The sequence below is a fragment of the Hirundo rustica genome, chromosome 3 (assembly GCF_015227805.2).
Source record: "Hirundo rustica isolate bHirRus1 chromosome 3, bHirRus1.pri.v3, whole genome shotgun sequence".
Lineage (NCBI taxonomy): Eukaryota > Metazoa > Chordata > Aves > Passeriformes > Hirundinidae > Hirundo > Hirundo rustica.
This window is the reverse complement of record NC_053452.1, coordinates 71228939-71250559: the sequence shown is the minus strand read 5'-3', so window position 1 is coordinate 71250559 and position 21621 is coordinate 71228939. Positions and strand designations below refer to the sequence as shown.

The 21621-nt window shown below is 43.8% G+C and overlaps 1 protein-coding gene across 2 annotated transcripts in view; it reads left to right on the top strand.

Annotated features, from left to right (window-relative positions):
- The window catches only part of SOBP (sine oculis binding protein homolog), a 99542-nt gene that overhangs the window by 51939 nt on the left and 25982 nt on the right, over positions 1-21621 (top strand). Inside the window, exon 5 of one of the 2 annotated variants that reach the window (XM_040058313.2) lies at positions 11637-11732. The exons of the other annotated variant lie outside the window; for it this stretch is intronic. Within the exon in view, the coding sequence (XP_039914247.1) occupies positions 11637-11732 (96 nt within the window). The remainder of the gene's footprint in view (positions 1-11636; positions 11733-21621) is intronic. 2 annotated transcript variants of the gene reach the window in all.

Sequence of the window (21621 nt, the reverse complement as noted above, 5' to 3'; positions counted from 1 at the left end):
GATTCCTCGGCTTCTTTTCTCTCTGACCAGGCTATTGCTAATGAAAAGATGATGGCTACCACCACAGTCCTCCTCCTGCTAGTAGCGCTGGGAAACACAGACGGATTTTCCTGTCTACTGGCCTCAATCTTATGTTAGGCTGAACATCTGTCGCTGCTCCAGTGGTTATCTTGCTAGCTCTGGCCTTTGCCTAAGCTTAACTTCACTCATGATTGTGTGAGGGGCAAGTAGGTGCTTTCTTCACTTGAAAGTATCTGTAGGCACAGATGGAAAAAGTGCACTAAGAACAGCGGAGGTTAAGACCATTCCTGTGCTTTACAAAGCCAGTTCAGAGTGGTCTGGATGCAGGTAAGAGAGTTGGGCCTTGAATTTTGATGGAATAAATCAGTGAGTAGAAAATTTTGCAAAGTTTTTCAGATAGCAGCAATATTTAATAGAGTAAGAGTGTGCTTAAAGTGTTTATTTAGAGCTGGTTCTTTGCTTGATGCATTTATACTTCTGTGTAGTGGCAATAATTGGAGCACCAGTTTCCTCCAAGCCTTGCTGCATCCTACTGCAATATACACTGTGACCAAGACAGAGGCTCAGTCAAACAATGGGGACCTTCTGGAGCTGTGCACAGTGGGTGATAGACCAAAGGCCACATTTCTGCAGGTTTCTCCAAAATCTTGGACAGGAACAGCCTTTCAACTGAGATAGATAAGTCTCTGTGCTGGAGGCAGAAGAGGCAAGCGTGCGATTTACAGCCCGGGAGTGGAGAAACATCAGGAGTACTTTGCTCTCCGAATATTGCAAAGCCTGCCAGGCTGCCTGAAGTCCAGCCCTTGAATGGAGGACCCAGGGACACTCACGGTGCGGGGGTGTGATTTTGGCAGCTCCCAGCTCTTCAGCTGTAGTACCAGTTTTGCAGAGGAGTGTCCTGTCTTCATCTTTTTTCCTCCCTGTTGAAGCAGTAGCTCTGTTTTTGAGGAAAATGGGACAGACCTGTGGCAGCAGACCTATTGCACAGGCCAACAGCTGGAATTCAGCAAGCCCAGCAACACAATGGGTGCCACGTTTGAGGTGACACTGAATAGTCCACAGAATAGTGAGGAGACATTAAGGAAGGTCAGGGCTGTAGGCAAGGTTATTGGCTAATCATTTGTAATGTATATTGGCAAGTAGGAGCTATCTAAGGGGCAAACACGTAAGAGCTTGGAATAGACACATGGAAGTTTTGAAAAGCTGACAGTGCCACAGTGCCACCATGAAATGGTAAGGGTGACATGTAAATACTCGTACATATGCCTGACGAGACATCAGGGCTAATTGGGAGTTTGCAGAGTCTGGTTAAGCCCTAAGGGATGCTTTTCAAGACAGGAGCTGAGAGTGAGAAAAGAGAATCATAGAATCATTAAGGTTGGAAAAGACCTTTCATGTCGTCAAGTCCAACCATCAAAATCAGGATTACAGAATTACATGGCAAAACGTGCAGACTTTTGCTCTGTGGTAAGGGGCCAGGTGAGTCACAGGCAGAGCCATTTGAGTGAATGCAAAAGGCAGAAAAATGTGTTTCTTTCTGTTCCTTTTTTCAAGTCTGTCTTTAAAAGTTAAAGTGGGATTTTTTTTTTTTTTCTGTAATAGCAGTGAACAGAGTTGAAAAAAAGGTGTAGTCTGATAAAACTTGGGACCTGAAGTAAACTGCTGGGAACAGTTAGAAGTGGATTGCTTTGGGTTTCGAAACCTGGCCAAAGATCTACTTGCAACGGCTCCCCATGGAAAATGGTAGTGAAGGGAGCTGAGAGGACAGGTGTTTTTCAGTACATTTCGTCTTACTGTTACAGAAAGGAGAACTCAGAATGGGACTTCTCAAATCCCAAGGCAAGTTGGGAAGATAAATTATAGTCAGTTGCCACCGCCTGAAAAGATCTGTGTGCTCTGAGTTTTCTTATGAGTTTGAACAGACAGTTTCCTGGTTTTAGACATGATATATGTTATTGGAATCCCTCCAAATAACAGAGGGTTGCAGTGGGCATTAGAGAACACAGGCATGCCACTGTGATTTAGGAATAACTTTCTGCCAGTGTTGGGAGCGAGCTCAGAGGTGTTTGGGTTAGGTCCCATTTGTCAGTGAGAGCATGGCATCCCACATGGTCATGACTTCTTATTTAAAATAAGAGTGGGAATCCTGGAAAAAGAGGGGTACCTCGTTTGGGCTATATCAGCCCAGTACTCTGTGAAACACCTTTGAAGGTAAAACTTTGAATAAAAGCCTCAAAAAAAGGTGGCAGGAGACAAGGAAGAAGTACTGTACCTGGTGTTAGACCCAAAGGCAGTGGCGATATTGTGACCTCAGTCCCTGACCTCTACCTGGGCTGCTGGGAATTCAAATGAATGGTCCTCACCACCAGGCAGGTTTTGCTTTTTTCCTGCTTGTATGTGCCACTATTCCACCTTTTATTGCAGCCATTCATCACTGGCAGAAAGACTGGGAGATGATATTAAGGTTGTAGAATATGTCATTTGTATCAAAGCTTCCCCTCGTTTCTTTTCACCCTCTGCTTGCCTGTTCTCCTGCCTACAGTCCTTTCCTGTTGGGTTTTGCCCCCGTCTCTGGACCAGTTATCCCTTGGCCCAGCTCACAAATGATTGCTTTAATAATATTACAGCCTCTCCATTTTCATGTGTGAATGACCCAAGTGACATGTGGCTTGTAACCAGACCAGGAGGAGACTTCTATTTTCACCCTTCAAAAGGCCACAGAAAACACAGAGAATAGGATCCTGCCTGTCTTGCAGTGGCCCCAGACATGCATTTATGGCTGTGCAGTAGCTTGCAGACACAGCCCACTTGAGGGAAAGCTTTACCAGCCAGACCTGGCCATTGTTTTTCCTTCTCTGCATTTATTCAAAGCTCAGAACCGTTTATATACCACCAAGATGGGAATTGAAGAAAAGGAGTACATGTAGAATTCACCAGCTGTTTAAGTCTTATTGTTACCTTCTGTATCGATCAAATCCGTTGCCTCTTAATTGGATATTGACTGTTGTGAGGCAAATAAGGCAAGCTGTCAGAGGGGGGAGGGATGGGACACGAGGTTTATCTTAATGGTATGTTGATCATGAGTAGTCTATAAAAGCCAGTGGGAGAGGAGTTCATTAAACCAGCCTGCAATTGCTTTAAAAAAATATGCTCTGAGTCAAGATGATTAATCATATATGTGACGCCGCAATCAGAGAAAATCCGCATTGTTGCTCTGGTATTTACAATGCAAAAGCTCAAAATACGCAAATGCATTGAAACAAATTCACTAGGGACAGCTATCTGTTTGGTCTGTGAGCCTTAGGTAACCCTTACTAACATCTGTTGGGGCGTTTTTTCTGGTGTTTTCTTTGGGTCTTTTTACTTTTTTCTTTTTCCTTTTTTTCCTCCTTGGTGTTGTGTTTTGCCTTCCTGCTTTTCTGGCAGAAAATCTGTGCTTGCCCAAATCTGACACCTGGTCAGAGGGACCCTTGTAGAAATGGCAGCAGCAACAAGAGATACTTGAGCTACCTGACAGTGAAACACAGAGAATACTTTGGAAATTGATTTTATCTCATAAATGATAATAATCAGGGGATGTGAAGAGAGAGGGAAAGCTTATCGACTGTGCTGGTGTGAGCTACCCGTTACAAAAATGGAAGCTACTGGCAAGTCTGTAGTATGTTTTCATTTCTTTCCTGGCTGTATTTTAGGCTGGGTATTGAATATGTTGCAATAACTGTCAGGCATGGTCCATTAGTGTCTCTGGATCAGGCCTGTCATGAATCAGGAGGGAGATTAACAGGATAGGCTCACGTTTATGAAGATCCCATACAGCATTGACTTGTTGAAAAAATATTCAAAGGGGCAATAAACAAAGTTTATTTCAAATTATTCCAACATTATGTGTTTGTTATTATTTTTATTCTTTGGCAATTTGGAAGCGGTTATAAAAAAATTATGATATGGTTAAAGGTTTGTGCAGTTTGAAAAATGATCTTTTGAGGCAGCCACCTGAACACTTCTCACATATCCCCACGCCATGAGCAGAGGAAGGGTAGCGCAGTCCTGTGGAAGGCGGGAATGCTGCAGAAACTGCCCAGGTATTGGCCAGTAGAGAAAGGAAACGTCTGTAAGTCTGGAATGCAGTGGGAATATGAGGTTTAATACAGAGTTTTCACATGAGAGCGTTAGGCAGTTTCCTTCTTGAGCAACTGGATCGAGGCTGTACCACCTTGGCTTGCCTGTGGGCCTGAGTCACTTAACATCTCAAACCTTCCACTCCTCTTCCTACAAATATTAGAAAAGAGGTCCAGGGCAGTAGACACTGACTGCTATTTTTAATTCAGTTGCTCTTTCTGGATGTACTGGGAGATTGAAAGTGATCACCAGTTTTTTCTAGGTATTTTATGACCCTGGTAGAAAGGGCCATAAATGCACAACATTGCAAACTGTATAAAAAGAAAATCCTGATTTTGTCTGGAAGGATGAGAAGTCCTGCAGGAAATCAGGGTTCTCCTACAAAGTATATGAAGCAAAACTCGGGGAAGGGGACGAAAAGTTTTATAGAATCCAGAAAGCTGAATCCATTTTTTGGTGTAAGTTTTAAGTGCAGTAGGATGGAAGTTATTACTTTAGCAGGCACTAGAGTAGTACTGTTATTAGTATTTCCTTTTGATCCACTTATAATATTCCTTACATTATAATAGAGTTTGCAGCTTGCATTTTAAACATAAACCATGGAGAATTTTATACCATGAAATCCTGAGTGAAAAATTTAATACATAAAGCTGGACCATTGAGAGCCATAGCCTGTGGAAGACAAGCATTTAAAAAAAAAGAATCCTTAAATAACTGCTTTTCAGATTTGCAGGCATATTTGTTTGGATTTTTTAGAGTGCTTCAGTTATGCAAGAAAATGAACGTGACAGTCCTCAGTTGCTTTGACAAGGATAATTTCAGAAACACTGTCCTATCATTCCATGGTTTGGCACCTTCTCCTTCTTTGTTGTAATGCATTTTTTCTGGGTTGGCTTTTCTCAGCAAAACTGCCTGTTTGTCAGGAGATTTTACATGTGTTTAGAAAGGGATGATGAGGTGCTGTGGGCTGGGTTTGGTTAGAATAGCAGGTTTGACCTGGTGACTATTTATTTTTGAAGTCAGGGAGTATTTCGTCTGTCAGCACAGTGGAGAAGTTTGCAGGATATTCAGAATTAGATATTTTGTCAGGGCTTAATCACACTGGCCAGATCTCTGGCTCCTGAAGTTCTTCCACACCAAACCTTCCCCTAAACATCAGGACTTGAGATGTTTTTCTAATCCAGTCTGCCATTAGTGGTTTTGCATTCAGGTTTTGTATTTGCTTTTGAAATGGCAACTAAAATTTGAACAAAGATTGGAGTTTGGGTCTAGATTCATCACTGTCTGCGCTGGACATGTCACAGTAAGGCAAAAGCAGCTGTGAGCAGCAGCTGTGACAACAACAGGGACCCTTGTCTTGCTGAGGATACCTGCAGGGGCTCTGCTTAGGGACTTTGCAGGGACATCTTTGCTCCTTCTTGGGGACCATATAATTTTCCTCTGGGAATGGGACTCCAGAGTTGTGGAGTCTGTACTGTAATGTATAGGAGCCAGGAGCAGCTGAGTGCCAGGGAGAGATTTCAAGGAAGTTTATGGAGAGACCCCAAGCAACAAAATGGCCACAAAACCTGTCTCCTGCAGTACACCCTCTTCTCAGGGCTGGGAAGAACTGCATGTGCAGTCCCAAGGTCTGGCTTGTCACGGTGATGTTGTTCTGCTGGTTTCTATCCACTGGTGCCTTCTTCCAGCATGAAAGAGGTCTCAGTTCCTAACTTAAGTAATGGGTGGAGCCCTGCACGTGTGTGTTGGTACATGTGTTCGTGTGGCATGTTTGAGGAGAGGAGGCAACAAGTCAGCAAAAGCCCTCCTGGTTTTCCTTTGCATACTTAATAAAGAAGTTACAGGAGAGCATATTCCCAATTTCTTTTTAACTTTGTAGATCACCTCCAGTAGACAGATTGTCTCGCAGACCACTTCCCCTCCCCTTGGCGATCAAATGACATTCCTGTGGTGACTACAGCAGTTGCTTACATGGAAAAATAACGTTAGGAAAGTATTTAATGTATTTTTAGCTGTCTTTAAATGCATTTTAGCAGCTGGAAACAAGGGGAGTTAGTAGCACATGACCTGCAAGCTCTCCATAGACCACCACCAAGTGTGCAGAGAGTCACTGCTGTTAAAGAGACCCCAGACTGGAAAATATTGGGTAGGGCAGTCACCTCTAACCTGTACTGGTCACCGGAGGCCAGGCTAAAGGGATAACTCAGTGTTTGTGGGATGTAAATGATAACGACTTGATAAACAACCAGAGTGATTTTAGGTCCTTTCTTTTCAATGATCTGAGTCTTGGGAGATTTTATGAAACCTTGTTTTGACATGTTTCCAAAATACCTTTTTCAAAAATCTTGAGAAGATTTTAGAGGTTTGGAGTGGTGAAATATTACAACTGTAGAGATTAGTGAATAGAGTGCAGCTGAGAGAGGCAACAAGCAAATAAATACCGCTTATTCCATCACACTGTGATTCAGGAAAATCTTGAAATCCTTGTGAAGAGCAAACCACTCATCAAACATTAGCGGGAGCTTCTCCTGAGGGAAGACTTTCTCTGGGCTGAGGGCTTGCTCATTCCTGTAACTGCACGGTTGCTGAACAAGGGAACATCCTCTCTGGACCATCTTCCCTGGCCCCATTCCATTCCCAGCACAGCACCACCACCCAGGGCCCCGAAGCTGGGCTCCCCCACCACCCAGCCCACTGCAAGCATGTTCATATCTCTGGGAAAATATACCCAGCAGGTGGAAGTTTAGTACTATTTTTACTATTGCTGGTACAGTGAATGTAGAGAGCATGATAATTGATTATCTGGGACAACAGAAATGCACAGGAACTAGAATTTCAAGGATTAGGGTCTCCCCGAGGATTTCCTTCGCGTTTCAGTGAAAGGAGAGATAACCTTTGTGGTGGAAACGGAAACGGAGCTTTCAGTTCCCATCTGCAGCCAGCCTCTGGAGACAGTAGTATTAAGGGTGATGTGAATTTCCTCTGTTCATCGCCACGGGACAGGAGCCTCGATGCAATTATCTGCACTTCTATAGCAACGCTATTCAGCTCCTTGCAGCTTATTCTCTGTCCTACCAGAGACATTCAGCCGATGCTCGCTGCCTTTAACATATCTGGGGGTAACATTCCCGTGTTTCATCTGTCTCAAAGGACATTTATGGAAATTACGTGGCAGTTTTATCCCAAGTAAGCAGGCTAATATTCTGTCACTCTGCCTGACTCAAGTGACTGTTGCTCTTAATGTTAGGTGGTTTTGGTTAAGTGGCATTAGAGTTCTTGAGGACTAAGGATTTTGTTCCAAATGCATTGTCCCGTTTTGGTGGAAGCTTTGCATTAACAAGTTCCATCTTAATAAATTATTTGGTTCAACCTGCCATGTGACTTATACTATTGTAAGATCCTGCCCTTAATATTAAAATGTGAGCACAGATTTCCTCTCCCAAGGCTAAAGCTGCATAAAAAGACTTACACTGAAGCTAAGAAATCCTCTGTCTGGATCAAGATAATTTTTCTCTGAGAATAAAGAGAAACAAATATCCCCGCTCTTTGGAGAGGAGGAAATTCTGCTGTAGGTTGTTCTTCCTCCGTTGTGTTAAAAAAAGGAATCTTGACTGAATATATAGTCTGTTTCCAAACTATTGGCATCTTTCACAAATATAGGCTGGCTGGCTTACGAACAAATAGCACAGTTTCTGTAGCCAAAGATAGTTGTCATCATACACTTATTAATGAATACACATATCTCTGAACATCAAATGCTGTGCTATTTTCAGAGAGATCCTTTCAGATCCTGTTTTCTGGTTTAGTTTTTTTTAAATTTTTTTTTTTCCCTTAGCCTCCTGCCATTTTCTTTCAAAGCTCAGCAGCAGAAAGCAGAGAAAACAAGGACCTAGGAAAGGAGATGCTCTCAACTATCCAGCTTCCCCACATCAGGAGCTACTCCATGCGTGTCATTCCTGGCAGATGTTTGGCTAATCTGCTCTTAAAAAACTCCAGTGATGGGGCATTGACGGTCTCCTTAGGCAATCTGCTCCAGTGCTTTGCTGTACCTGTCATTAAGGAGGGCCTCCTAATATCTAACCTGCAATTAAAGGCCATGATTTCCCGCACAACCCATCATCAGGCTGACCTTACAGCCAAACCACCTCCACCAAGTGAACCGCGGTTTCCTCGCTAGGTCATCTTTGTGAGCCAGCACCACTCCTTGGGCAGCGTGCTCTACCCTGGCAGTGGTAGTGAGGTGGTGTGTGTGTGTGTGTGTGCCACCAGTCTTGTCACGTGTCCAGCCCGGTGTCCCCAGGGGCTGGCCACGGGCCGGTTTCCCTCTCGGATCTCGTGCAGCTGATGGGAAGGCGGCTCTCTGCCAGTAGAGGGTATTGAATGAGGAGATTCAGTAAATCCCAGGAGAGGCACTGCCACAGTGGAGTTGCAGCAGTTTTGCACTGATAAAGCTAGCAGTGCTAACCATGGTTCCAGGCCTCAGAACACAAGCTGACGCTTTTTTTTCTTTTGTCCTGGAACGAAATGTGCTGTGAGAGCAGTTGTCCCATATATTACATGGAGGCAATCAATCACATCTAGCAGTTATTGCATACATTTTTTGATGAGAGCATTCCTATAATGATTTTAGCAGTATTAAAGCATTAAAAAAAAAAAAAAAAACAGTGATCACAGATTTGGCTTGGGTGTTTTTGCAGTTGTTTTCTTTTGAACAATAGCATCCCATGGCAGCCAGGCCTGATGGCAAAGCTGTAGATGCCAGCTTGCCGCGAGTGAGATGCTGGGGAATCAAGGCAGTCACGAGGCGTGCAGCAGTGGTTGAGAGTGGGTCAGTGTAGGCACAGATGCATCGCAGTATTACCATTGCAAGATAGATTCTGAGCCATTTTTTAATATGCTTAGAACAGAGATGAACAGAGTATTTCCTTCTGCAAATTATTCACAACTGAAAGACAGTAGTGATAATTAATGGATAATGGATATTGGGGAATTAGTCCTGACTGCTCAAAATAGGTGTTTTTTCACAATGGAAAGCAGCTAGCTAAATTAGGTGTATTTCTGCTGCCTGAGCAAATTATGGCAGTATTTGGCTAAACCGGTTTTGAGACTAAGGAATTTTAATGACATCCAAAATTAAATAAAGCGAGGTTTAGGTCAGTAGGAGCTGGAGCACGTTGCCATCAGCAGGGGTGAATAACCTCTGTGTAACTGGCGATTTTGGTGAGCAGGTCAAGGTTGGTGAGGTTTGTCTCTGTATTTTGGCAGATGCACTACAAACACCCTGATATCCATTTCATTTTACAAGGTGTGTGCGTGCACCAAGATAACGCTCCAGAGGCTCACCGGCAGGTTACAGTGTGCCAGCCGTCACATGCACAATGTATTGCATGGTGCCAAGATACAATTTCAGGGGTCTGGGGGCACCAGCAGCGCTCAGAGCCCCACACAACCAGCACCTGTGCCCCACCAGTATCTCCCTAGCTGTCCATTGCTGAGCATCCCATTGGCATCTGTTTTCCCGAGCTGACAGGTCTGTTTCTATTTGTGCAAGGCATTTTTTAAGGCATTCTTCCCCCAGTTGTCTTTTAGATGACCTGGAAGAGCTTCAGTGAGTTGCCCATATTCCTTCAAGGAGGAAAGGAACGGACAAAGTTTGATTTCAAAATGAGAATTTAGAAGTGGGTTTTTTTTAGAAAACCCGGTCAGGTTTTAACTATATTCCACGCAGCATGGAAGTAGATTTATTGTGTAAGAGAGGTTTCAGTTTCAAGCTAATAATTAGAAGAATACATTTAAACCTTTGTCAAGTGACTTCAGATGCTCAGGACTCTTCTTTCTTGTGGTTTTAAAGCAAAACGTTAAACATTTTCCACCCACAACTATTGGGGGCATTGAAAGAAAATACCTATAAACTGCTAGGAAACATACAGAATAAACTTTTCTCCTACTTCCCAGTCCTTGTAATAATCATCAGTTATAGGTACTTCCCAAAATACACCTTTGGACAAATTTTGCATTGTTAAAAATGGCATTTTCTGTTGGGCAGACTGTGTTCAGGCCCCATGGCTGACAAGCAGAGGCCCGAGTCAAAGCCTGCTGGAGTCAGGGGGCTTTCACTGAGGTGCAGACCCCGCACGTTTTCCCAAAAATCGACAGTGCTGTTAGCCCGCGTCTCCCCTTTCCCAACCCTTCTCCTCGGGGAGAGGCGGGAGCCTGTTTGAAGACAAACAAGTGGCAGCGCCTGCAAGGTGTAAATATCTTTCATAAATGCCAACGCTGAAAAGCCCGAGCGCCGGGCGCGTGACGTGCGACGACAGGCAGCTCTGGCTGCGCGAGGGGCGAGCGCCGCGCTGCCGGGGCGCAGAGGTGAGCCCGCGTGGCACCTGGGCATCCCCGGACACCCCTGCCCCGGGAGCACGCACGGGGCAGCGGGGGCTACCTGCCCCTCGCCCCCCTGCCCCTGCCCGCGCCCCTCGCCCCCGATCCGGTCACCCCGCTTCTGCCCTCCTCCTCTCCCCGGCTTCTTTGGGCAGGGGCTGATTTAAATAGGTTGGCAGGGAGCCAGGAGCTCATCATTTTAATGCAGTGTAAAATGGAATGTGCATAATTATATGCAAGCCATATGTGAGGGAGACAGCTCAGCTGTGAATTTTGGGAGGCTGTGAGAGGGAGAGAGCGAACAGTCAGGAATCAGATGAGATGGAGCGGAACGGAGTGCAAGTGTCACTCAAATGAACAGTGTAATGAGCGTATTGCTGACACTCCTCCTTTCACCTGCTTCTCCCTTTTGCTTTAACTCAAAAGCAGAAAACGCTCGAGATGAGAAGGGAAAAATTCTATATGCAAGCAGGATTGCTAATGGGCTCTGGTAATGTCTCCATTTAAACTTCAGCTTTCTTAATTAACAGTGTAGTAACAAATAACCAGTAACTTTTAATGCATCTTTGTCATTAAATATTTTGACCGCATTTGACTAAAGGATCGTTGTTCTCACTAGATGATTGCTCCTTTCACTTAAGCGTGGAGGGGGAATCCATTTATTTGTAAGAGTATTAAATGTAAATTATGAGTATGAATATTTTTTTTTTGGCCTTACTGTTAAACTGAAAATACAAGTACATTATCAAGGGATCGCTTAAGCATGTCAAAAAGTTTAAATGAATACATATGTAATGTAATCCTGAAAAATGCAATGGAGTAAATTGAAACCCTGAGTCACTCAGTTTCCAGCTCAAATATTTCATTTTGGTTTTGTCTTTTGTTGTTCTAATTATTACTCCACGATGAATTTGCATGTTCAATCTAAGCTATGTAAGAAAACGGCATCCCAAGTTCTCATATCTAAAAGGTGTACTGACTATTTAAAGAAACTTTTTAATAATGTTGTATTTTGGGATTCCCGTCTGTTTTAATGATCTGAGCTGTTATGCTTTTAGCTATTTTTTTTCCTTCCATTATTTGTAAGTCCCTAAATAGGCCATTATATTTCCCTTCAGGCTAGAGATGAAGATGGACATGCTGAAAATTTTCCCCAGCAGCACTATGCTAAGGAAACTCCAAGACTTGCCTTCAAGAATAACTGCGAACTACTTGTAAGAATAACATACTTACAACAAGTCTAGATTGTTACTTTAGCACAGTGAAAACCGTTTTTTTTTTTTTTTTAAGGTTTTTGTTCGTTATGACATACATTATGAAATATGATAGGGTTTTTTTACTGTTTTAGCGTTCTAATGCTAGTTCTGCTATCCGTGAACAGTTTAAGATCTCAAATTGCTTGAAAAATATCATATATTTTGATGTCAGCACGTGAATGGCCTTGTCTTACTACTTTGTCTTGCACTGGTAAATCAGGGAGAGCCATGAAGGGAGTGGCTTGTGATGCACGGAGAGCCCCTCCCCCCTTCCCCCAAAATACCCCAAAATTCACTCTCCCATCCACCTTTTAGCTCTGCCTTGTTTTCGGGTGGCGGCGCTGCATTTTGTTCTGCTAACAGACAGTCCTCCCTTCAGAGCTCACCTATTCCTCCCCTTCATCGCTGCATGCAATCCAAAGCATCCTTTCCTCTCCGCTCCTGTCCTCTCCGTTCCTCTCCTCTGCTGTGGGGAAAGAGCGAAAGCCAGGAAAGCACATAGAGGGAGCCTGGAGTGTTTACAAGCCATAAGAGAGATGATATCAGCTGTGAAAGAATCTCTGTTCCAAGGCAGGGTTAATTCGCTGTTCATTTCAGCATTTGCAGCTAGACGAGATTAAAAGCAAGCAGGAATGCCTATTATATTTCTATTAAATGAATCTGTGGGGACCTAATGTTCTTGATTAGCTTGCGAAAATGAGTGCTCCACCATGAGTTTTTCTGTTTGCCTAAAGTAAACAGAGGATGAACTGTTGTACATTTAAAAGAGATTCATGCATGGCTTTCGAAAAGGGAGGCTTAGATACATCGGTAGATCTCTCCCTTACATTCTCCTTTCTTCTCATCTGTACTTAAGTAAAATCGTTTGGCTAAATGTAAGTGTTTATGGAGAGTCAGTGCACGGGGTTTTACTTTGGAACGACATTTCTTTTTTTTCTCCTTGTAACCAGAGAGGAGGCGGGTGGCAGTGGAGGTGCAAGCTGTGTTTTATCTGCATTAAAGCCCATGCCTGCCCTCCCAGGATGCAAGGTCGAGCGGTGCTCCTGGTGCCCCAGGTGCAACAGGCAGTGAAAGTCGAGCCGATGAGTCGATAACTCAGCGCTGAAGTTGGCCTCCAGGTTCAGTCAGCTGGCCAGAGAAGCCCACAGCAGGAAGCAGCAGCCCCAGGCTGGTGGCCAGCCCCTGTCCCCACACTGGCCAGAGCTCAGAGCATCTTGGCCACACCTGCACTACTGGGCCTGCGCTCTCCTACCCCACCAGTGTCCCCTGTGCTGAGCCAACCCTTGGTTAGGTAAAGACAACGCTTTTCACAGCCGCAGGTGTCACTTAGAAGGTTCTGTTTGTTACCAGTATCATTCTCCCCAGCCAAAAGCAAGGTGACCCGTGAGATCTGGTCTTGGTTCCTTGCAAACCCTTTGCAAAGTTCCTGGTGGTTTCAGGGACAGCAGTGTTACATCCTAAGGAGAGGAAATTAGACAAACACAAAAAGCCGTTCCCCGTTCCCTGGCGTAGTCGTAATTCCTGTGCCAAATAAATGAGGCTCTTTCTTCGAGGCCATGCTTAATTACTGTGCTGCTAATCAGGCCTGACGAACCATCACAGCACACCAAGATGCTCCCAAAGTCAGTAGGGCTTCTTGGTGCTGGAGAAACTTAGTAATAGAGACAACATGATAGAAGTCATGTAATATTTCCATTGAAAATCTGCTTTATATTTAGTGCAAGCCGTCAATGAACCAATTAACCCACTTTGTGCTATTAAAACCAAGCATTCTTTTAATGCCCAGTTGCTTGTTCCTCTGTTAATATGCATTTAAGTTTTTTGCTTTATTATATCACCACTGTGTCTGGCAAAAGCTCAAGTCATCAAAGTTAGTCTTTCATGTACTTTTTTGGACAAGTTTCAATTCTTGTTTAAGGAAGTAATAAAAGCAATTTGTTATAGTTTTATTTTTCCTATGCTATTGGAAACAAAATTGGCAGGGATGTAATCTGTACTCAATTTGTATGTGGAAAAAAATAGTAGGCAAATAATGAATATGCACCTCTGCTATCTTTAAAAAGATGTATTTTAGGAACTTTCAGTGAAAATATGATGTTGAGCCTAGGTGTGGGTGGTGGGGGAACTAGTGTTATTTGTTGAAGATTCTATGTGTTTCACAGAGAGGTAGTGTTATTCTTTCTACATTTTACTTTATGGAAACAATGCTATATTAAAATGTGCTCAAGTCTCAAAAGCTAATTTCACCAGAACCGGCCATCAAGAAACCTTCTTTCTCTTAAAGGCTCGTCAGCATTCCTTGAGAGAGGAGACAAAAAAAAAAAAAAAAAAAAATAAAAAAGAAAACAAAACAAAAAAAAAAAAAAAAAAGAAAGAAGGGAGTGAAGGCAGCTGATCCTCTAAAAAATATTTTCACAATATTTTAAGGTGAAAGCTTACTCAGAATCTAACAGCACAAGTCAGATGCCGCCTGAGTGAAAAGACAAGAGTTTTTAAACAAATGAGCAACGGAAACTTGTTTATGCTTTTGAGAATGAGGGAATCCTTGGAGTTTTCTGAGGGCAGTTCAGAGTAAACAGAGTAATAGTCTGTCAGGTGAAATTGGAGGCTGCAGCTCAACAATGCTTTCTTCGCTTTAGGGTTTAGCTGCCATTTTCCAGAGAGGTTTGTTTCGGCAAGGGCAGGCTCCTCTGCTTGGGAAATACTCATGCTGGGAGAGTGCTGCCAGCCAGGATCCAGGGCTGGGCTGCTGCTGCTGGGTCTGCATGCCAGGGCTCTCCCAGGAGCCAGGCTACACTGACTGAATCTTAACAGCCCAGGTCACAGGCACACACAGCAAGCTTTAACTCTTCAATACCTGGAGAGATTTTAAAGCATGGTAACATAGAGTATTACAAAAGTAACATGGAGTATTACAAATTGTATGCTTTCTTCATTGCTTACACACAACGAGAGGAGGTAATTTAATGAGGTACATCTCAGCATTTCTGTTGGTTTTTTGTCTTTTTTGAATGTGAGCATGTTTGATAGGAAATAGAAGGATGAAAGGTATAATTTAGGCAGAGGAAACCCTGAAGTGCGTTCAGTAGTTCTGCTTATTAAGAAAAGCAGTGACAATTAAATATTTTGCTTAGTGTAGAAAGCCATTTTGCAGTTATGGGATTGGAACAGGGTACTCACTTCCTAAGCTAAATCCATATATGTTGGGTCCTGAATTTTGCTGTGGGGCACAAAACCCAAAGTGGTTAAGATGCTCTCATCAATGAGCACATCAGATTTTCCTTGTGGACTTCACAGTATTTTTGAGAATCATATTGCCTAAAGTTTAGCTATCCATGATAAATATTGGGAGCTACATAAAAGAAATCTATTTTTAAAGAGCCAGATCAGCATGCTGTCTTGGCCAGCCATCCATTCTTCTCCCATAGGCACTGCCTCGGGATTTTAATTTCTTATTCCATGAGTGGCTGGAAGCTTTTCTTTCAGGCACATCTCTTTGTTTCCAGAAGGAAAAGGCAGAATTTAGTCCCTGCTGTAAGCTGATTGTCAAGAAACAGTACAGTCCAGCTAATAGTGGATGTGGGGAGAAAGATGGGATTAACTGCCGAGAAAGGGGAGGCTGGAGTGAAAAGGCCAGCAAGGAGCCCACGGCCCCAGCTCTAGCCAGATGAAATTCCTCAGCCATTGCCTAGAGAAAGGAAAAATCCATCTGGCACCTATCCAGGTTAGTCAGGGTAGGAAGAGTCATGCTTGGTTGCCTTTTAACAAAAGTGGGAAAGAAAAACCAGCAGTTTGTCCTTCCTCCCCCCGTTTCCTCGGAATATTGAGTCAAGGTTTCAGATTGGCATGCTGCTGTATGGGGTAAGGAGGGTTTGATGGGTTAAGGAAATTAAACATCAGGTTGCTTTCCAGATCATTTGTTTATGGAGATGATGTGAGTACCTCCCACTGCTATGGGATTAAATGTAAAGCAAACGAATAATCAAACAAAACATAAATATCCTGACAAAAAAAATATAATTTCCAGTCTTGCACCCACTTGAATCCATGCTTTTCCTGCAGTAAAATCATGATCTTTTCATCTTTCAAATCAAAAAGCCTGTTCCTAGTAGTTCTGCTCTGAGAGGATAAATTTGTGAATGCAGTATGAGATGAATTGTAAGTCCTGGTGCTTGGAAGCTATTCTGTAAAAGACTCAAAATAAAACATGCTTGCTATTGGATTTAATGCAAACTCACCTACGGCCAGTTATCTTTAATCACTGACAAAATGAGGCAGAGAAAACTCGGAAAACACATCCACAATGGAAACATGAGAAGGCAGAATGTTCTCTTATGAGCAAAAGGCCTTTGGGGAGGCTGTGGCAAAGCTGTGGTGAGCCAGAGCTACAGCTAATGCTTTGCCTGAAATCGTGCCACTGCGCTCTGCTGGTCCAGCACTGGAGGCAGAGTCGGGACAAATGGCACATGTGGGGCACCCAGACAGGGCAGCGGGGATGCAGGCAGGCTAACTTCAGAACTGTGGTGATGCTAAAACTTAAGGCATCAGCAGCACTGGAATGTGGGAAAGATTTCATACCTACTACGCTGACATTAAAAAGCACTGAGAGTATTTGTGATCAGATGAGGCCAATAGGTTTTGCTGTTGTAGATGAGTTAAATAGAAGTATGCATATTGGTATCCTTTGAAGGCCATGAGAATTTTGGCTTCAGAAAGTGAGGCTTAAATTTCTTTAAGGTGCCTGACCTGCTTACTGTGCCCCAGTGTCAAGCAAAACTGCTCCCTGTTAGTGCCTCAGCAATAGAAGAAAATACCTCTCGGTCCATTTAAATTCACAGTGCCTTCAAAAGTGGACTGAATTAGGGAGAAATAGCTTTGTTCATTCCACCTCTTGCCTTGCCACCCTTTTTGTCTAGTCTGCTGTGTCCTTATTCCTAGCAGAGTGGAGAGAGAGGAAGAAGTGAACTTCCCATTGTGCTTTTCCTGGCTTTTCCTTCACACTCTTGAGTGCAGAGCAACAGAGGGAGAGGGAGAACACTTCCTTCATTCTGGCCACAGATTGGGGATGTGCAGGGCTTTCGGCCTGAAAGCTGGAGCAGGAGTGCTGCCCAGCAGCTCTGAGGGCTATGGGGCCACACCTAGCCTGCCAGGTAGAATCCTGTGGTCAGGAGGCGGTTCTGCCACCTTGGAGAGGCAGGAGAGGAGAGGGGGAAGAGACCTGTGACACTTTGTGGAGCTCCAGATCATAGAGCCACTTAGCTTGGTGAGAGCTGAAAACCTCCACAGCCATATTTAAATGCTGTTTCAATATCAGTCAATGTTTGTCTCACAAACATTGCAGTTTTTTGGTGGTTTTCTGATGGATTTCATCAGTTCCTCGCTCAGTTTGCCATCACAGTCTGAGAGCAACTACTGCATCAGTTTCACTGTGGCATAATCAGTGATTCAAGCGGATGACTGTGCGAACCCCTAACAGCCCACTGTTGGTTTCAGGGACTTTGGATCAGGCACAGAGAGCTGTCAGAGTGGTGGTTATGGCCCTGGAACAAAAATATGGAGAAAAGCAATTGTAGCAGTGAATTGATACTGATGCTCTTAAAACCTCAGTAATCTTGGCCACATGAAATTCAACCTTTCTTGTGACTGAAATAACAGCGGCGCTTAGGTCATATGGTGAATTAATCGCCTGTAGTGTTTCATTTTCAAAAACTAAATCGTCCATGAGCAACGGCAGAATTATTTTGAAACGAAACTCCCCAAAACCCCACTGAAAACCTTGCACTCTGTTTCTTTTCAAGTGAGGGCAACTAACCAGGAAAAATTATTCTGAAAGGTTTTTTGTCCTTGATTGCTGCCAGGCCGAATGAAGGGCTGAGCGGTGCTCGCCTTATGTGCATGTTCCTGTTGAAGTCCACCAGCACTGAAAAGGGGCAGCACTCAGAGCACGGGCCTATTGGCAGCCCTGGGGAGAGAGAGCCCTGACAGCCAGCTCCAGCTGGCCCTGCCTGCTGCCTGCCAGCACAGGTAGGCACCGCGGGGCACTGGGTGCCTCGGCGTCTGTGCCGCGATTGGCATCTCGCGGGGGTAACACGGGACCGAACACGGAGCTGCAGCCTGCCAGCCACGCTGGGACACGCTGGCCCCAGGAAATGATAGTCCCTGTGCCTGTCTGCACAGATCTCTTTACTGGTTGAGAACAAATGCAGCCACTGTCTTGCCCGGCGCACAGGCTGTGTCCTTCTTGGCCCTGCCTTTTAATGATACGTTTTTCTATCCCACAATGGAAGTGAAGCTGTTCCTCCCACTGTGACAGCATGGACTGGATCAGGGGGGTTGTCTGGGCTGCAAGAGACCTTCTAGGGGTCCTCGAAACGAAATCCTGGTCTTCCAGGCCTTCTGCTCCCCTTCCGCTATCCTGCACCCCCATGCTACTAAAGTATCGAGCTTTTATTTCTTAACTCACACCGTGTTTAGAACTCCACAACCTATGATCCAAAGCCCAGTGAAATCAATAGGATCCCTCCTGTTCACTTGAGGTGGGTTCTGAATGACACCTTATGTTCTGTGAATAAAAAAAGATGAATGACTACGTTGAGACACCTTCCTCCTGTCTGACCAAAAACTGCAGTAGGCCGGCTAACAGCTCATTTGAAGTGTAGAAACCGTGATCTTTATTAATAATATCTACACCGAAGGCTGGCATCAGAGACCTGTTGTAGAAAATAATAGAAAACAAAGCCCTTTCTTGGCAAGCCTGAGGTAGCAGACTTTCTGCTGGAAATAAGACCCAAACCACGCTCCCTCTACGCCCAGGGTTAGCAAGTGACCGTGACCTGAGGAGGGTGAGGGATCCCCACGCAGGGGTGGGCAGGGGAGCACCGCCCACCTTGAGAGTGTCAAGGACCCAGCAACATATAAAATACAAGGTATAAAATTCACAGGAGCATGAGGAATGGGAAAAAGGAAGGGAAGGAAGGGAATAAAAGGAAGAAAATCTCTTCCCATGGCCGGGGATGTGGCTTCCTCCCCAGGCAGGCTGGTACCACCAGGAGCTCCACATATTCCCTGTCTTTTCAATCCAGTGAATTGAAAAGAGTAGGATGATTCAAATTAAGGAGGATGATTCAGGGCCCTAAGGAGATGGACTAAAAGGTACGACAGTGAGAGGGGTGGGCAGCATGGGAAGAGAAACAATGGGAATGGGACAGATTCGGGAAAGACCATGGCTACAGGCAGAGAGTCTTTGGCCTCCTGGAGCCAAGAGTGATTCATATCCCCTTTCTCACTGCACCTAGTTACATATAGGAAGCAACTTTGCACCAGTGCCTCTAATTTAGCATTTTCCTTCATCCTAATACAGGAGCATTATTTTAGGATGTGGCATTTGACACTTTGTGAGCACAAGCCTGCCTTTTCTCAAAAGGAGGCATGTTTTTAAATTTTTAACATCACTGTTATTATTTTGAAAGAGGAGAAAAATGCATTTGTTAAAAAGGAAAACAATTAAAATCCCATTACAGCTCCAAATCTGTCATCTTCCTTCCCAGGACAAGCATTAAAATTTTCATTAATAAATCTGCACTTACTGATGACCTCTGAATAATTTCTCTAACCTTAATTTCTCCTTACTGCAATACTGTGTTCTATTACTCTAGTTTTACTCTTTACTTTCATTATTTGATGTGTTTACTGAAGTTATAATTTTCATATTAAACATGTTGCTGAAATTTTGATTTTTCTTTAATATTAAAAAAGCAACCCACAGTCTTTTTATTTACCACAAATTTAAACATGTAAAAAGTTAAGAAACTACTAGATGAAATTACATTCGTTTATTAGCGGACTGCTTCTAAATAATGATTTCAATAAATTTTTGAAGGAAAAAATTGTCAGCCATTCCCCCACCCAAACCTCTCTAAATCTATAAAAAAGGAAAAGGGGAAAAAAAAAAAAAAAAAGGAGGTTCATATGTCTTGGAAAGAAAACCAGTTGAGAATTGTGGCTTAGCTTTAGGAAACTGGTATTTATAACCTGTGTCAGGCACAGCATCGCCAGCCAGGCAAAGGAGGGGATTGTCCCTCTCTGCTCTGCTTCAGTGCAGCCTCACCTTGGGTCCTGGGGGCAGTTTTGGACACCACAATATAATAAAGACATTAAGCTATTGTAGAATGTCCAAAGGAGAGCAACAAAGATGATGAAGGACTTTGAGAGGAGGCCGTGTGAAGAGCAGCTGAGGTCACTTGGTGTGTTCAGCCTGGGAGGGGACACCTCACTGCAGTTACAACATCCTCATGGGGGCAAGAGGAGGGGCAGGCATTGATCTCTTCTCTGGGGTGCCCAGCGACAGGACCTGAGGGAATGGTCTGAAGACTTGCCAGGGGAGTTTTAGGTTGGATATTAGAGAAAGGTTCTTCACCCAGAGAGTGGTTTGGTGGTCACAGCACCAAGCCTGACAGAGTTCATGAACAATGGACAATGCTCTCTGTGTTTTCTGGAGTGGTCCTGTGCAGGACCCGAGTTGGACTTGATGTTCCTTTTGGGGCTGTTCCAAATCATCTTATTCTGTGATTCTGTGAAATAAAATTCAGATAGTTTTAATAGAATGTTAAAGAGTAAAGATATATCTTGTTCCACAGGAAGTGAAGCGTGATAAAATTCACTGGAATTCCTTCCATATAAATTGGAAATAAAATTTCCCAAGTCGTCACGCAAAGCTGTAAATATTTTCTTCTTGAGGTCTGTGCAGGGGATGCAGATGACTGAGTAGGGCCTGTGGAATACCCTAGCAGCTACCTGGGGGGAGCCATCCCTTGCAACACATCTCACCACCACCATACCTGCAGCTCAGGGTCAGGCCATAAAACCAGCTTTGATGCCCAGGGGCTCAGGTCCTTTTTCACCTCTGACCCTGGCTTTCAGCCATGCAAGGTGTTAATTAGAATGGGTTTTATCAGGCCTGAACAGGTGCTTACATTAATGAGTTCGACGTTTTGTAACGGTGCAGTTGGCTTACGTCTCATCCTGCTGCATGCGTTGTCTTCCCCACTGAAAAGGGTTTGAAGGCTTTGATCCCTTGGAGAGCCAACATGCAGCAGTAAGAGAGTAGAGTTTTGAAAATCAGGAGACTTTACTCTTTTTATTTCTTAGAGTTAAGATCCAGCCAGTGAGAAGGAGGGTTGAGAAGAGCTTGGCCACTATTCAAGTAGACTGCAGGGAGGTTTGGGGGTGCTCTGGGATATTAAGTGTCTGACTCCATCTCATTGGGAATCCCCGGAACTGTGCAAAGCTTCCTGGAGTGCCATCCCAAGAAGGAAGGTTAGTGCCACACAGTTACCTGAAGAAGATCTGAATGCTAAGAGCACATATCTCACAGCTTGCTGTCTGTGGCAGGTACTTTTTTTACATCTCAGCTGTGACATGTATTATATTGCTTTTGGGATGGGAAGAAAAACCCAAAATATAAATCCTGTATTTTATTATAGAAGTTAATATCAACAATTACATAAAATCTAATGAATTTCAGTTCTCACTTAATTGCTTCTGAGTAGTTCACTTAACTTATTATAAAGAAGCAAGGACATATTCATTTAACAAGCAGCAGCAGCCTTGGCCTAGCATCTGCCTACATTCGCTTTTCAATTAATCAATTATAGTCCAATGGTGTGTAATTACACATTAAAAAAGTTATTGGATATCACAGCATGGCTGTCCCAGGGGGCTCATGAATACACTAATATAACACACCTGTAATGACCTGTTCTCATATCTGCAAATTGCTCCCATTTCTCTCTCTCTCTCTCTCTCGTTGCTAAATGAAGATGAGAGCAATTACCATTAACTTTTTGAG